At 38.7% G+C, this 18,363-nt stretch overlaps 1 protein-coding gene across 2 annotated transcripts in view; it reads left to right on the forward strand.

Annotated features, from left to right (window-relative positions):
- Rasal2 (RAS protein activator like 2) overlaps window positions 1-18,363 on the forward strand; it is a 246,104-nt gene that overhangs the window by 191,268 nt on the left and 36,473 nt on the right. For both annotated transcript variants that reach the window (XM_027417286.2, XM_027417287.2), the window contains 4 exons: window positions 11,135-11,288; window positions 12,449-12,547; window positions 14,273-14,827; window positions 16,442-16,586. In XM_027417286.2, the coding sequence (XP_027273087.1) occupies window positions 11,135-11,288; window positions 12,449-12,547; window positions 14,273-14,827; window positions 16,442-16,586 (953 nt within the window). The remainder of the gene's footprint in view (window positions 1-11,134; window positions 11,289-12,448; window positions 12,548-14,272; window positions 14,828-16,441; window positions 16,587-18,363) is intronic.

Consider the following 18,363-nt stretch of genomic DNA (forward strand, 5'->3'; position numbering starts at 1 on the left):
ATATCCTTTCTTCTATTCTTCCCCTGACTCAACCTTTCTGCTCCCTCATGAACTCTGCATCCTTCCTCTTCTTCCCTTCTCATTCTCATATCTCCCTCCCCCCTCTTCCCGAGCTCTCAATTTGCTCAGGGGATCTTGACCCTTTCCCCTTCTCCAGGGGACCATGTTCTTAGGGTCCTCCTTGTTTACTAGCTTCTCTGGCAGTGTGGATTGTAGGCTGGTAATCCTTTACTCTATGTCTAAAATCCACATATGAGTGAGTACATATCATGTTTGTCTTTTCGAGATTGGTTTTCCTCGCTCAGAATGGTTTCTTCTAGTTCCATCCATTTCCCTACAAATTTCAAGATTCCATTGTTTTTTTCCGCTGAGTAGTACTCCATTGTGTAAATGTACCACATTTTCTCTATCCATTCTTCACTTGAGGGGCATCTAGGCTGCTTCCAGTTTCTGGCTATTACAAATAGTGCTGCTATGAACATCGTTGAACAGCTGTCCTTGTTGAATGAATGTGCTTCTTTGGGGTATATGCCTAATAGTGGAATTGCTGGATCTTGTGGTAGACTGATTCCCATTTTCTTGAGGAGTCGCCATACTGATTTCCAAAGTGGCTGTACAAGTTGGCACTCCCACCAGCAGTGGAGGAGTGTTCCCCTTTCTCCACATCCTCCCCAGCATGAACTGTCATTGGTGTTTTTTATTTTGGCCATTCTGGCAGGAGTAAGATGGTATCTCAGAGTTGTTTTGATTTGCATTTCCCTGATGGCTAAGGATGTTGAACACTTTCTTGTGTGTCTTTCAGCCATTTTAGATTCCTCAATTGAAAATTGTCTATTTAGTTCTTTTTAATTGGATTGTTTGGTGTTTTGGAGACTAGCTTCTTGAGTTCTTTGTATATTTTGGATTTTTTGAAGTTTTATCACTTAAGATATAAATGATCTACTAACAGATACTTAAAATAGTAAACACTTGAACAAGGTATGTTTTCCCCTTACATAAAAGTTCAAGTGTGCCATCCTAAAGATCTTCAAAGAGCTCCTCATGAACATAAAATGATTGCTGTAGCTGTTCTATGTTTCAGACATATGAAAAGAGGGACCTTTATAAAGGTATGGCCTACTGCCAACTGAGTTGTCTCTCTTTAAAGGAATTTCCATGAAACTGTCCAGTGACTCCTGTTTATTCATTCCTAGCTTTTTATTGCAAGGGAGACTGGAAATTTTTATATTTGGGTACACTATGCCCCCCAATAATGCAAGAATCTGTTCTTAAATTCAGAGAGAAGGATGGATACTGAGAAATAATCAGTTAGCTAGCATTTGTCATTGAGGCTTGATTTAGTACACATACTCCTAGAATTCTGGAAGAGTTCAGATCCTCCCCTCCTTTAAAAGATTAGCATTCAAGATAGTCTTATCACATAGATTAGAGAAACTAAAGCACCCCCAAAAAGATTTATAGTAGTGATGTTTGTGTTTCTCCGTTAAAATCTCCACTGATGAATACATGTCAGATAAAAACATATCATACAAATACATGTACATAAATGATCTCAGCAACATTATTTATAGTAGTCAGGATTACCAAAGTGAGCATGACCTAAATGACCATCAACAGATGGATATACAAACATAATATATCCACATAATATTAGTCATTCACAAAAAAAGAATGGACTACTGAAACACGCTACAATGTATATGACTATGTTTAACCTTGAAAGCATGTTAATTGAAAGAAGTTTGTCATGGACTGTGGGCACATTCCAAGGGGTATAACACTGTGTAGCATACATTTCATCCCCACCACTGAGAAGAAAACAACTAATCACAACAATCCCCAGTCTGTGTGAAACTGTTATCTTGAACACTAGCCTTCTAAATATTGTGTTTCCATTTGTAGAATATAGAAGTGGCAAGAATAGGAAAATCCATAGAGATTAATAGTTGCCAAAGACTGAAGATGTGATATAGAAAAGCCATTGAAAGAGGAATAATTTCAAAGGGGTATCAGGCTTCTATTTTGAGTGATGAAAATAGTTTAAGCTTAGATTGTGGTGATGATTGCATAGTTTTGTATATATTGAAAACTCTATTGCTTTAAATGGTTGGCTTTTATTGTATGTGAATTATCTCTCAATAAAGATGTTTAAAGAAAAGAAAGAAACACAGCTGGCCAGGAAGATTCTGCAATGGAGCTCCTTAGTTTGTGGGCTCATTCCAGCAACAGAGTTTCCACTGAGTTCTTTACATACATCCAAGTATCTTATAACTACCAAAAAAGTACCCTAAATGAAAGACTAAAATAAGCAACTAGAGAGAGAGCAGTGTTTAGAGCAAAATCAACTTTACAAGTAAAATCAGTATTTTTAAGAAGATAAGATTATATGTCTATAAAATAATAACAAAGTAGCAGAAGGGGGAAACAAAAAGAATGAGCTTGAAAAGCTAATATGAAAAATAAAGTCACTGTCACAGGAAAGTGTAACAGATGATGAAAGAATCAGACTGGCAAACTGGCAGAAGCAGGTGCAGGCACTTATTACCAAGCCTGATGACCTGGATTCTATCACTGGACCATCCATGGTGGGAGAAGAGAACACACTCCTGGCAAGTTGTCTTCTGACTTCCACACCCCCCCACACACAAATATGTATGTATGTATGTATGTACGTATGTATGTATGTATGTATGTACATATATATATGTACATATATATATATAAAGAACAAAAGAATCAGTGTACAAGATTATAGAAAAAAAGGAATAAAGACTTTAGGGAGGAAATTATCAAAGGAATAATAAAAGAAAATGTCCCCAGACAAGAAAACAAATATGAAGACTGAGATACCACCCAGTTCCCAGGACAGTTAATGGTAAAGATCCCTGAAAAGAAACTTATCAGTTTAATAACATCACAAATTATCAGATCATCAAGGCTTGGTTTTGTTTTTGCTTGTTTGTTTTCTACCCTTAAAAAACTTCTAGAAAACAAAACAGTAGGTTGCATGCAAAAAACATGGGGAAGGGCAGCATGGGAGTAAAATGGGATGACACTGGAATTTTTGGTAAAATTACTGAAAACCAGAAGTCTGGGAGAACATGTCTTTAAAGTTATGGGAAGAAATATTTTTCAGCTCAGTTTTCCAAAGTTCTTAAATGTCAAGCTAAGGAATTTATACTCTAGTCTATAAGCAACAGAGAACCTGCAAACTGTTCTCAAAAAATAACACTTAGAGCAGTGCTGTGGATTGTGAAATCCAGCACTATGCAGCATGGAATTTCAGATCACTTGCCTGGCAGAGACCAAGCTTGGGATACCAGTTACTATAAGATATAATGATGCTCTAAGGAAGGTATTTGTAGTGGAAATACAAAGTCAAAAGATAGGACATGAGGAACATGTTAGACAAAAAAAAAAAAAAAAAAAAAAAAAAAAGGCCACCAAGTCATTGTTTCAAAGTCATCTAATCAGTTAAAAACCAGCAGAATCGTTTTCTAGAATCCATTTTGGTTGCATTTTGACATTGAAAGTGTGCCACATGAGAGAGCATGGGACTATGAAAAGACTGATTCTTTTGCCTTTTATTCAAAGACACTTAAAACTAGGGGATGGTGAAAACTCTGGACCTACTACATTGCCAGATTTTCAAGTATTTGTTGCCAACTCTAACTTTTGGGTGTTGGGTGAATAGACACAGGAGTACAAAGGAGGTAAGATATAGACACAGGAGTACAAAGGAGGTAAGACATTCTAGTACCATCTTAGTTATCCATTATGTGAACCTGGCAGATGTTTGTATCTTGCTTCTTTGAGGAATCCTTAAAGGGATTTCTTCATCTCAGAGGAGGCCCTCACCTATAATTTCAGTCAAGGAGTTCTTGTGGAGAAGGGCACAGAGGCCAATGGTCAATATTAGTGGTCTTCCTCTATCATTGTTCACCATATTCTTTGAGACAGGGTCTCCTCCTGAGGCTGGAGCTCACCAGTTGGCCAACTGAAGTTCCTCCTGTCACTGAGACCATAGCCATGCACCACTGTGCCCAGTTGGTTTACATGGTGGATGGTTTAAACAGTTCTCCAAGCTCATACAGGAAGTACTTTACACACTGAACCACCTCCCCAGCCCATTCTAAGGAGGAATTTTTGTTGCTCTGGCCTCTTCATTACTACAAAGAACATTCCTACATTCTTTGTATGTACAAACATTAGAAATTAGGGGTGCAGATCACTCTGAAAGCATTACATTCCTGTTCCACTGCCAACACTTAAGTCTTTTCTCATTATCTAGCTATCCAGAAAGAGTCAAACCTCTCCCTGTTTCCCTTACCCATACCCATCATAAAGAACAGGGGATGCACCTCACAGTTTTCTCAAAATTCACTCTTGTAAAGTCTTTTGATGTTTCCAGTCTTTGGCCACTCTTTATAGGCTTGACCTAACTGAAGGGTGCATGGTAGTGAAACTAGTCCCAAAATATTTCTTTTATAAATGCTACAATTTGTCAAGTACTTCACTTTAGCATAGCACCTCTCTTTATTTCAGTATCACAAATGAAATTTCAATTGTAATATCCTACTGCATGTGTATAATTATTATAATCATTGGTGTAATATGCAAAATGCAACAATATGGCCCAGTCCTTCCCTAACTCCCAGCATTGTCTCTTGTCAAACCCATGAAATCTTTCATTTATAGTATTTCCCATAGTGTTTTGTATTATTGTTCTGCCTTTGATTTTATTCTCTCTTCTCAAATGGTATTCCCTTTTCCTACACTTTGTCCTAATTCCAGCTTAATTTTAGTGCACACTCATGCAGCAATACCCAAGTCAGAAATCATATGCTCCCTAACTTTTATATTCTTTCCACATTTCCTAGACTACCTGGCCATCCATGGCTAACTATAAAAGACTTTTAAAATGAACTGCACCATATTCGATATATTCATATATTTCTGCTTGCTGTGCTTTTGCATGCTGATAATTGTGGCTCATAGGTGTGGCAGCTGGCTAGGATTATAATTGCTTCACTCCCTTGGCAGCTTGCATAGTGTTTTCTGGAACCATGAAAGCTAGACAATAAGAAAGAGGCCTTCAGTGCAGATCTAGCTTGAGTAATCTAAGTCATGTGCCCCAAGTGTGTTGTATCTTCAGCAATAGAGTCCCACCCTCAACCCCTGAAAGGCAACATCACAGAAAACCACAATAGGACACATTGCAGAGCTCAGTGTATTGTAAGGAGACAGACAATAGATCTGTATCCTATCTCCTGCCTCTGTGGCTCAAGGAACATAGTAGGAGGTCAGAATCCCAGGAAGAAACAATAGCAATGTCAATGGACCTGTTAGTGTGCAAGGGGGAAAGCCCTCTCCTAGATTTAAGAAATATCAGGCAACTGCTGCCTGCTGGAAGGAGAATTAGTGTCTCCCAAGGATGACCCCATTAGTGGTTGTCCAGTGCAGAGTGGTCATCCCTGAAACCATATACACAAATGGCAACAGGCTTAATAGGTCCTGTGTGTGTGTGTGTGTGTGTGTGTGTGTGTGTGTGTGTGTGTATACATATAATCAAAGAAAAAGAGGGATCAACTTGATAGTGGGAGAGTATGGGAAGGGCTCAAGGGAGCAAAGGGGGAGGTGTTGTATTTTTATTTCAAGTAAAATATTTTTAAAAATTTTTTAGTATTTCCACCCTTCAACTGGTCTGTTAGTTGAGTTGGATTCTGGGTATAATTTGGTTCATTTCGATTTTTTGCTAAATGCAATATATCTGCATTTATATTTGATTGGTACTAGTAGGTTTTAATACATTTACAATTTAAGGAACCAGAAAAGTGTATTATAAAATGTCTCTCTGTATATATTAGAGACAGTAGAGATTTCTACTTCTCAAATCATACTTTGATTTTTATTGTCTCTTTCTATGCCGCCTTCATTGAATGTGTACATGTTGAAGTAGCTGTATGTTTCACTTTTTTGTGGGGTAGTGAGCCATGAGGTTTTTATTTCAAGTTATGACTCAGGCTATGGATACCCTGCTTTATCCCTAGCATCTGGGCTCATTAGACCATCCTGTCTGGACACTGGGAGACGGGAGAAGGAAAATCTGCCTTATGCACTGTGTTTCCGTAAGTAGTTATCTGTGTGGCTAACATAAAAATCAGTAGCATAAGCAATAGAAAGTAGTGTCATCTACAGCAAGTAAGCCATTGCAGCTGAAACTATCAAGATTCTCAGACAAGTGGGTTTTGAATACACAATAGAATACTAGTGAGTGATCCATATAAAGCCTGAAAGAAAAAACTAAAATTGCAATACAGAAGAGTTGCATGTTTTTCAACAGATAGAATCACTTGGAAAGGTTCAAAAAATATCTGATTATAAAACAGTAAAATCCAGAGAACGGGGGAAGAAATGCTGTTTTGTTGTGAGATCTCAGTTTAAAATGTGTTGAGAATAGTGACACCGAGGTTTGTTAATAACTACTTGGGACATTTCAGAATGAGTGTCTTAAAATGCATGCTAGGGCCGGGCGTTGGTGGCGCACGCCTTTAAACCCCAGCATTCAGGAGGCAGAGGCAGGCAGATCTCTGTGAGTTCAAGGCCAGCCTGGTCTCCAGAACGAGTGCCAGGATAGGCTCCAAAGCTACACAGAGAAACCCTGTCTCGAAAAACCAAAAAAAAAAAAAAAAAAAAGCATGCTAGTTAAACACCAGTGTCCTGCAGTGCCCAGCTACCAGCTCAGCGCTCTTTAAGAACTCAGTGACACAGTTCAGAATCATAACTGCCAACTAAGCAGAAACTCACCTGCATTGAGTCCAGGATTTTGTGTGGCAATAAGCATTTTTAATTAAAAGTTTCCCCGTTCCTAAATTTGGAACTGAATCTGTAAACATGTGGCAGATTGAGCTAGCCATCCCAAGCGTTAATGGAGCTGTGAGGGAAACGTGACTTTTTGAAAAATCAGATGGGTAAGCTGAGAAAATCCAGCTGTGTTTATTTCAAATCACACTAATCAGAGTTCTTTTACTCTTTTTCTTTTGCACCAGTGCCATCCACTGGTTTGTATGTGACGGCTCCCCATCCCCCAGCCATTCACTTTTCTCTTTTGAGACTTGTTTTAAGTAGTGATGAAGGTTGAAGCTGTATTACAGGCATTCATTTACTGTGGTAACAGAAAGCCTCTCTTGACATTTATATCCTAAGTCAGTCAGAAGCCCCAAGTCATCTTCATCAGCAATTAGATTTTTAACCCATGCTAATGGTTTCCTTCACAGTCCATAAGTTGACAAAGAAATCAAGACTGTGCTAACCTTAAAATAGAAATGTAGAGTATATAAAATCAACCTCTAAGAAGCAGTTTCCCAGTTAAATTAAGGGACAGTTGTGCTGAAAGTCTGGATCCCCAAAAGACCACCAAGAGACCTGATCAGATGCAAAAGCAGAAAGTCTTTATTGGGAGTTAATTTGGGTCTTTCCGTCCATCTGAGGCAGCAGCACACCAGAAGAAACTTCAAGCAGCATGGAGTGGGGGCTTTTGTGGTTAGATGGTGGGGGGCTGCTAGGGGATTCCAATACTTTGTAGTTACAGACTTGGGATTAGGAGGGTCTAGAGATACTGCAATATTTTAGTCTCAGCAGAAGGATATCTGGAGTTGTTTGTCCATTCCTGGGGGGAGGTGTTCATGGTCTTTTCTGTAACTAGGGCTAAGGTCAGGGGCAGTCACATCCTACTAACTAAAGCCGCACTGGTGTGTGTGGGGGGGGGGTCGCTGCATACTGCTCAGGTCTTTGTGCTATGGCTGCAGTTCTGCTAAGGCCTGGGTCTCTCACAGTCACATTGTAACCCTGCATTATTCCTGTGTGGTGTTTACAGTGATGGCAAAGAAAAGCAGTCAGGAGAAGGGCAGGAACAGTAGTCAAGGAATGAACATTATCTTGATGAAGGCCCTTGTCAGGCTCACCTTGGAAAAGTTGCTTTATACTCATTATTCTACCAATAAATATACATTCTGTTCTGTTAGAGGAGTAAACTGGTGGCACCAGATGCTAAAACTCATTAGAAGAACTGTGGAAATCAGTTCATGTGAAGGTACAGGAGAAGGTAACATGATCAGAGGTGACCTGGGTTTCTAATGTCATATTGAAATGTTTGGATAGATAATGCCTCCTTCCCCCACTCTTGCCCTGAGCCATCCCCAGGCTGTCTGATCTCCTGTTTACTGTAATCATGCTTCTGTGGGAATTACTTCTCAGAGACACTGTCTTCTCACAGGAAGAGCTGGCTTATTTATTCAGTAGTAATGCTGGGCATACTAGACTTTGGCTATTGATTCATGTGTGTGCATCCACATTTTGAACTATAGGAGATTCTGAACTATATTATTGAAATTTCAGTAATTTTAAGCTATCCAAATGACTAGAAGGAGCTATTCTAGCAGCTATTGGAAGTTGGACTATGCTGAAGATTATTGGGGGAAAAAATCATTTTTCTCTGAAGTTAGAAAATAATTTTAAATCAGATAAATCATGCAAAAAAAAGAGACTTTTAACTAGGGTGGGCACTGCAAAGGAAACAACGGATGAGAGATTGTACTTGCAAGAAGAGATATAGGGGATACCATTTAGTGAGAGGGTATCTGGCAACCACATGAAACAAGCTAAAGCTTCCTCTAAGTAGTTTTAATAAGCGATCATTCTCTGCCCCCAGAGCTGCATTCATTATCAGCCTTTGACTGAGAACTTAGTGACAGAAATGAGCCCTCACTGCTCCCTCCCTTCTACTTTAAAGCAGCCATCTTTGCCATGTTTGCAGAGCATGCTCCCTGAGTTCTGCCAGCTGCAGCTTCTCCCTGCTGCCTTCCAGCTCTAATCTCCTTAAAGGTGGAGCACCATGGCAACAGGCCCAGCCTAGAGCCCTGGAACCTTGTTTGTATTACCTGAGGGGCTAGATGCAGCCTAGAGGAACAGAGGGATGTCACCTGCACTGCAGGGCTTGGAGAGAGAGGACTTGCTCCGTTGGTTGTTTGTTTCTGTCTTGCTTCTGTTGGAGGCTTGAATAACACCTGAGAGGCATTTATGCAAAGATGGCATCAGTAACTGAAGGCAGAAGGGAAATCATCCTCAATTGGTTCCTGTCTTCTAAACAGAAGGTTTTCTGAGTTGTAGTCCAGGAAATCACTTGGTACACCGGGATGTGGCACCGCTATGGTTTGGGGTTGCACTACCAGATGGCTGTACACTTGCTTCATGTAGGTAGACATTTATTTTGTTTTAAATAAAATTAACTTGAAGTTTTGAAGATTATAAAAAATAAAAGAAACTTTGTCATAACACCTTCTGTTTTACTTACCTCTTGATCATTCCAGAGCCAGAGAGGCTTTTTCCTCCTGGAAAAAATAGCTAGAATCATTATTTTCTGTTCGTTTAATAAAGATGATGGTGTCCTGTTTGTCTGGTCTGGCTTCTGATTCAGCATACCGTGAAAGGCTGTTATGATAAGTTGACTAAGGTTTAAAAAAATAGCATTTAGTTACTTATGATTGTGCTGTATTTGTGCCACATTACTTCAAACACGTTTTCTTGTCCAGAGCAAAAGGAAATGAATACAACTGTTGCTTTGTTGTATTTTTATGTACACTATATTTGGTGGCCCTTGTCCCTGTAGTATATACTTTGCATTATTAATGGGGACTACTGTTTCCTTTTTTACTTTAAAAAAAATATGCTATCAGAACAGTTTTGTTTTCTGCCTAAACTTTAGATGGTGGTTATTATTGTTTTGTTTTTGTTAAAACAGCAGGCTAAATTATCCTTATTGCTTAAGGTGTTCCTTATTTATGGAGTTTGACTGAGTGGAGTGGAGAGAGAAGATAGTGAATTTAGTGCTGGTTTCCAATAGCCTATTGCTTAACAATTTAGCGAAATACTCTTCTGGCAATAAATACTACAGCTCCTTTCAGTATTATCCTTGTTCCTAGTTAATGAATAAAGCTGCTTATCTACGATTTTACCAAAGTAAATGCCTTTACACAGACATTTCTTGGTAGACTTATTACTAAGACCTTCTACTTGAAGCATAGGGGTGTTTCAGTCATTAAGTGTGATAATTATTGACTAAAACTGTGTGACCGTACATTTTGAATTTAGAAAAATTGTTTTCCATTATGTTTGACTCCATTAATTTTTATAATAGGAAGGCAGTGAAGTACTAGCTGCTGTAGTGACAAGAGCTAGGATACTCACCATTCTTTTGAAAAGACCAGGCAAGTAGAATTAGCCAAGATGCCTGCCTAACCGTGTCAGCTGTTCTGTGGGGAATTTGGCTTGCTTTCCTTCCTTCTTCCTTCCTTCCTTTCTTTCTTTCTTTCTTTCTTTCTTTCTTTCTTTCTTTCTTTCTTTCCTTCCTTCCTTCCTTCCTTCCTTCCTCCTTTCTTCCTTCCTTCCTTCCTTCCTTCCTTCCTTTAAACTATGGTGGGAAGATTCCTCAAGGCATTCTATTCTTTATTCATATTTATATTGTAGAGCATGTATATAAGTCAGAGTTTGCCAGAAAAGAATTCCATATTGAGATGGAAATCTGGCTGTTTGAAAGACATTCTTGTGCTGAAAAGTGTGTCTTTCTTGCTGTCTCTCTAGCCTCTCATGCTTGCTTTCTCTTGCTCACTGTACATGCTGGCGTGTGAGTGGGAATCTACCAGAGCACAAAGAAACAACTGAGGATTCAGCCATTGTCAGTGATACAAGAAGATAAATGATGTGAACCGTCAAATAAAATAAGAATGTCTTTTGATAATACTTTTGCATAAAAGTGTTAAAGAATTCTGAATAGTATGTATTTCTCCATTTTTCAATATAGAAATGAGAATAAAAACATCTGTACAGGAACTTAGAGGTCCTTTGAGACTTGTAAAATTATTCTGTTTTTATGGTTTGTTGAAAAGGTGTGTTCACAGTGTGTTCATGGTTTATGTATATATACCCATATACAATTTGACTGGTAGAACTGTTGTTATTGTGGGGTATTTACTTGATCCTCCTTTTATATTTTTCCCCTCACACCTTTGTACATTGTTGTTAGTCTCCTTCCCTTAGACCTTCGTGTAACACTGACTTAAGTGTCTTCTATTTGTAGGTCTCGTGGTCTGCCTAAACTGAAAGAGTCTCGTTCACACGAGTCCCTGCTGAGTCCATGCAGTGCAGTAGAATGTCTCGATCTTGGTAGAGGGGAGCCAGTGTCAGTGAAACCACTCCATAGTAGCATCCTTGGACAAGACTTCTGCTTTGAGGTAAAAAAGAAAAAGAATTGCAGAAAGAAGGGAGAATCATTGATAATAATTTGACTAATTCAATGTTGTGTTTCTGATTTGATTACATAACTGGTTTTTAGTTCCTGAAATTTTTCTACTCATAAGGGAAGATTTGAAAATCTGTTAATAGAATTATATTTGTAAAAGAAGTTGTTAATGATTACCTTATGCCTTTGTCTGCTTTAAAAACTTAAGCACTTAATTACATTCTCAGTGTAGGTTATAAGATTAACAATAGCATATTTTTTAATATTGATAAAAATGTCATATACTGTTATTTAATCCCCAATTTTAAAAGAATTTGGAAAGATCCACCAAAATTACAGTTTTATAACTATAACATGAGCAGTTCTTGACCTAGGACCATACCTTGTTTAGTTTTGTAATCTCCTTCATGTTCCTAACTCAATAACTGTCCATCTCAGCCACATCTCACACCCTCACTAACCACCTAAAGCTAGGAGCTGCCATTTCAGACACAGTATACCATCTGATCTGATTCATCATATTATGACCTGAGAGTGTAAGTGAACAGACTGCAGCTTGGGGCATGCCATTTATATCTGTTTATTATTACTATTACTTATTGAAGGTCACTTGTATTTTTCCTTATTTGCAAAGCTCAGTTCAGTAGCTTCTACTATAGACATAGTGTACTATGTCATTTGTTATAAATGACCGGAAATCAATGAGTTGGTTGTCTCCTGGAGGAGAAATTAATTCCCAAGAGTGATTCAACTGTTCTGATGCCTTTCAGCTTTATTTAGTAGCCTCCTGTAGCATTGTAATGAAGCAGTCTTAGCAATCAAATGATTTTACAAACATCACCCCTTTTAGTTATTTTGTATTAGCTCAAGTGAGTATATTCATTTATAGATAATGTTAGATATATCCTTAAATTTTTTGTTCCTCTAAACCATAGGCCAAATTGTAAATGAGTGTTTTTCTAATAGCTAGACATAAATATGGATTCTACTTAAAGATTAAAATTTAAGTAAAGATAGGATAAAACTAAAATGATTGTTTTACCTTCACATAATAAGATGTGGGTTTCCTAACATGTCCTTAATTCTTAAACTTTAGGAATTAGACACCACACACATAGTCTTACAGCCGCATCTCTAATCTTTGTGTTGAAGGTCACCTACTTAAGTGGAAGTAAATGCTTTAGCTGTAACTCTGCCTCAGAGAGAGATAAGTGGATGGAAAACCTTCGAAGGACAGTTCAGCCAAATAAGGTAATGTGGCTTTGAATGTCAAAAAATGTGTCACAAATAGGGACATGTATACCACCCTCTCTGAGGCTCATGGATCTTCTCAGAAGAGGGAGCAGCGGAAAGAATGTAATGCAGGAAGACAGGGAGAAGGGCTGAGAGATACACAGACAATGTACTCATCACCTCATAGCTGCTGTGGCCGCAGACACACACAAAACGGGGTCTGTCAACAGTCAGTCATGGGTTGGAAAGGTTCAAGGGGTCCTACTTCTCCCTGCTCAACTGTTGGCTACTTGTACATTTGGGGGGGGGGCGTGGAGCAGGTACGGATTTCAGATGTGTACCCACCAGAGGAGCCTATCGGACTGTAGTGGATGATTCCACAGTCACACAGACAGATGCTCTTGATTAAACTCAGTGGGTGTCAGAAAGTTGGGAGGGGGATGTGATGTGTCACAAAGGAACTGGTAGAAAGGGGAGGAAAGAGGGTGGGAAGGTGGAGTTATGCTAATCAGATGCATGTTACACAGATTTGAAGTTTAATAAAAGTTTTTAAAAAATGTATCACTTTGTAAACATCAAGTTGATAGAAGACAAATGTAGTACTATCTTTTTTTTTTTTTTTTTTTTTTTTTTTTTTTTTTGGTTTTCCGAAACAGGGTATTTCTCTGTGGCTTTGGAGGCTGTCCTGGAACTAGCTCTTGTAGACCGGGCTGGTCTGGAACTCACAGAGATCCTCCTGCCTCTGCCTCCTGAGTGCTCGCCACCACCGCTTGGCTGTATTATCTTAATTTTATAAATCTTAATAATTTGTTGTTGTTGAGACAGGAGCTCACTATGTAACCAAGACTGGCCTTGAACTTAAAACCCTTCTGTCCCAGCCAGGAAGGGCTGGAATTATAGGCAATTGTTATCACATCTGGCTTAGAATTGACAGTTTGAAAAACCTGTATACATGTTAGGTCATTTTACACTGAAAATTATCTTACTGGGGACAATATTATTGTCATTTTATCAGTGGGAATAGAGTCTCAAAAAAGCTAAGTGACATGCCCAACCAGAAGTTAATACATGATAAAAAAAATAAAAGAAAGAAAGAAAACACATGATACTAGAAAACAAGAGTATCAGTAACTTAACTTTTTTATTTTTAGAAGTTAGTCCAGCCTCATATAAATAGCTGTAGAGTACTTACTGTTACCTGATGATATTTTTTAACCCAAATAAAACAGAATATGTGGTTCTGTAAGATTTTGTTTTGTTCCAAGACAGGGTTTCTCTATGTAGCCCTGGCTGTCCTGGAACTTACTCTGTAGACCAGGCTGGCCTGGAACTCAGAGATCCACATTCTTCTGCCTTCTGATTGCTGGGCTAAAAGCTTACACCATCACTGCCCAGTTTGTAAGATTCTTTAAAAGATATTCTAAATTTCATTTATTTATATGTGTGTGCTTCAGCACAGTGCATGTGTAGAAGTCAGAGGACAATTTGCAGTTCTTTTCCTTCCACAGTGTGTGCCCTGGGATCAAATTCAGCTCATTGGGCTTGGCAACAGGGGCATCTGCCCATTAAACCAGTACAAGATTCTTCTTTAGAGTTCTATGGTTCAAAACAATGAGATAGCAACAATTTTTACTCTGTTTACTTCTTAGTAAAGAAACATTAGTAATTAGCATTACTTTAAGGAGAAAACGCTCTCTTTCTAGAATGTCAGATCTCAAATTCAAATTTGCTGTCTCTTTATAGGACAATTGTCGGCGAGCTGAAAATGTTCTCCGTTTATGGATCATTGAAGCCAAGGACCTTGCCCCTAAAAAAAAATATTTCTGCGAACTGTGCCTTGATGATACCCTCTTTGCTCGTACAACCAGCAAGACCAAAGCAGACAATATTTTCTGGGGTGAACATTTTGAATTCTATAGCCTTCCACATCTTCATAGCATCACTGTTCATATTTATAAGGATGTGGAAAAAAAGAAAAAAAAGGACAAGAATAATTATGTAGGGCTAGTCAACATCCCCACTGCCAGTGTGACTGGTCGCCAGTTTGTAGAAAAGTGGTACCCAGTGAGTACACCCACACCCAACAAAGGAAAGACAGGAGGACCTTCTATTCGGATTAAGTCACGTTTCCAAACCATCACCATTCTGCCTATGGAGCAATACAAAGAATTTGCAGAATTCATCACCAGCAACTACACCATGCTGTGCTCTGTTCTTGAGCCAGTAATTAGTGTGAGGAATAAAGAGGAGTTGGCTTGTGCCTTAGTACACATTCTTCAAAGTACTGGCAGAGCCAAGGTAAGTCAAAAAGGGTGTGTTACCTGAAAGTCCTTTACCATGTTCAAGGAAATGAAACTGTGGATACTGGTAGAGACTGTGAAAATCCAGCTTAGAAAGTTTTCAGAAAAGAAAAGGGAAATTGGGGGCTGGAGAGATGGCTCAGCGGTTAAGAACACCGGCTGCTCTTCCAGAGGTCCTGAGTTCAATTCCCAGCAAACACATGGTGGCTCACAACCATCCGTTATAAGATCTGGTGCCCTCTTCTGGTGTGCAGATGTGCATGGAAGCAGAATGTTGTATACATAATAAATAAATAAAATCTTTAAAAAAGAAAGAAAGAAAGGAAGGAAGAAAAGAAAAGAAAAGAGAAATTAAGGTTAAGAAAGCTTATTAGCAGTTCTGTACAGTATAGAGATTTTTAAACTAAAGTGAAATGAGGAGCTAGTAAGTAACTCATTTCTAGTTTATTTTCATGAAGGTAGACATACCATGGTTACAGTTGTTATGATAACCCCACAGTATGTTCAGATTTCTGTTGTTACTGTTGTTGTTTTTCTGAAACATGATGTCACTATATTGCCTATTCTAGCCTCAAACTTGTGATCCTCCTGCTTCAGCCTCCCAAATCCCAGGATTAAAGGTATGATATACGTGTGCAACATCATGCCTAGCTGAAGTTTTTCTGGAGTATTAAATGATGTATTTTAAGATTAACTGCCGGCTATATCCCAGTGGTACAGAAGGAGATAATCAAAAAATGTACAAGTATAAGCCTTTATGGAATTAAAATGTGTATCTGAAATGGAAACACAAGGGGTATTGTACAGTGAGGTGGCAGCTGTTTCGTGGCAATCTTTCACCTAAGTGGAAATGAAAACTGGGAAGATAAAATAACATCTAGCATGTGCCAGTAACTGTCAGGTGCTGAAAGTGTGTCTTCAATGGATATGTTGACCAAAAATAAACACTTTCTTTAGGGGCTTTCAGTTTTCTGGAGGAACCACATTGATTACAAAAGTAAATCTGTGATTATAGTGAGAAGTACAGAGGGTAAAACGATAAATAATACTATGGAGGTGTGGAGCAAGAGGAACTGACAAGTGAGGCTCTCAGGTAATCTTGATCTGGAGGGCTTCATGGAGGAAGCAGTATGTGAATGAAGATCTACAGGTTTCCAGAAATTAGTTTTATGATAATGGGAGCGGAGGTGAGAGTGGAAGTAGAGCATACCTGAGAACAGTATTTGCAGAAGATTTTTGTGGTGAATAGAGAACACTGTATGTGGAATGGGCTGTGTGGACTAAAGGACATAAAAAAGAAGCTAGCATAATATGCAAGGACTGGAGCAGAGAGAATAATACTTGATGGAGTCAAAAAAGAGAGACTTAGAGATCCATTCAGAATTGTGGTCTTTTTCAAAAGTGCATTAGAAAATGTCTGAAGAAATTCAAAAATTAAATGTAGAGCTGGCAGTTCGTAAGATTTTTTAGCCTGACTGCCTTTTCCCTTTCCAAGAAATCTGGTGGCTTAGTTTATAGCAGCATTCCCAGGACATCTGCTATTTCAGTTGTCTCTTCTAATGTATAGTCCTTACTCAGTTGCTTTCTTTCTGACTGAGCATTATTCTGCCAGGATTTTCTGACTGACTTGGTGATGTCTGAGGTAGATCGTTGTGGAGAGCATGATGTCTTGATCTTCAGAGAAAACACCATTGCCACGAAATCCATCGAGGAATACCTCAAGTTGGTGGGACAACAGTACCTCCATGATGCACTGGGTATGCAAGAGGAAGATGTCTATCTTCTTTCCCGTTCAGTTTAACTCCTGTTACTTCCTAGGACAAAGAAGTTGAACTCAAACTCTGCATGTATTTAGTTCATCTTACTTGAGTGATTTAGATTTCAGCTGTAAACTATCTCTGCAGTACTTACCAGTACAGTAACCACACATGTTCTTTCCATCAGTGGATATAGCCACCCCAATCCTCTGTATTTCTGATCCCAGGATATAGCGTGAGCGAAGATGATCCATAGTCCGTGAGGTTAAGATATCTTTATTCAGATAAACACCAGCCAAGCATAAGCCAGAGCATGCCCACAGGCAGCAGGCTAGGGAGGCCAGCGAGAGCTCCCACGTGTCTGCCGCCCCCTTAAGAACTCCCCATGCATCATCCTGAACCTCCCCTGACCATGCCCTGACAGGCATAGTCAGGCATACCTGTAGCTAGCTCCTAGGAGGCAGGGCTACAGTGTCTCCCTAAAATAGGATATATAGTAATATTGATGGATTTCACCACTAGAACTTAGGTGTCCTATTTCTCTTAAAGTATTGGGTATTCATACCATGATATGACTATATTACCTCAATCTTAAAAGGGCTAACCTCCCATTTATTATCATGCTTACAAAACCCTCATCAGAAATGAAGAATGCTTGATAGTTCCTACAGTTCTACACTTCTGTTTTAAGGTCTCTAACTAGTAACTAATTTTTGCCCACTCATTCATTAGTTGTTGATGACTAAGCCACTCACTTAAAAGATCCAGATTTGACTGTGAAGTTAGGTCATCAACTGTTAGAGTAAGGCAGTGTATTCGACATATAGCATAATAAAGTGATAGGATGATAGAGTGGGTGTGAATTCCTTGAAGAAAATAATGGTTTAGAGGTGGACTGTCTGTCTGCAGTAGCCTAAGCTGACCTTGTTTTCATAGCAGTCTTCCTGCCTCAGCCTCTCAGTGCTAGAATTATAGACATAAGCCACTGTGACCAGCAATTCCTATACTCCTAGCACTTCACACAGTTTAATACAGCACTGTACTATATAAATCACATATGTATAATATTCTATGTTTATTGAGTAAGTTCAACTTTTTAAGTAGTCAGAGTGTAAAAAGAAGAAGAGAAACCATTGAAATTAATTGCAAATTTTATTTAACCCATTGTATTCAAATATTAACAACTGATTAATATGGGAATTATTAATGAGGTATTTATTTTCCATGTTCTGAATTTCAGCTTATATTTTATATTTATCCCATATTTTAATTTGTTCTAGTTGTATTTCTGGTACTTACCAGTCACATGCAACCATCAAGAATAGGCAGTAACAAGGTATGATGAATGACTATAGAGGTTTTTGTTTAATATAAGGAAATGAGATAGGATTGTCTGTTTATAACCAAAAAAGAAATCCTCTGTTCCTCTGTTTTGCAGAGAATTTGTTTGTTTGTTTGTTTGTTTGTTTGTTTGTTTTGAGACGTTTCTCAGTGTAAGAGTCCTGGCTATCCTGGAACTCACACGGTAAATCAGGCTGGCTTCAAACTCACAGAGATCTGCCTGTCTTTGCCTCCCAAATGCAGTCCATGTCTGAAACTCATTGAGTAGATGATGAATGTAAGCTTCATATTTTTATATGAGAAGCACATGGATGCAGCCATTCCTGCTGATGCTCTGGGTGAAGAGTAGAAAGGTTATGTGGTCTGAATCAATGGTGGGAACAATGAATAAGGTTTTTCCATAAAACAGAGTATTTTGACCCACATCATATAGGGC

The sequence above is a fragment of the Cricetulus griseus genome, chromosome 5 (assembly GCF_003668045.3).
Source record: "Cricetulus griseus strain 17A/GY chromosome 5, alternate assembly CriGri-PICRH-1.0, whole genome shotgun sequence".
NCBI classification, from domain to species: domain Eukaryota; kingdom Metazoa; phylum Chordata; class Mammalia; order Rodentia; family Cricetidae; genus Cricetulus; species Cricetulus griseus.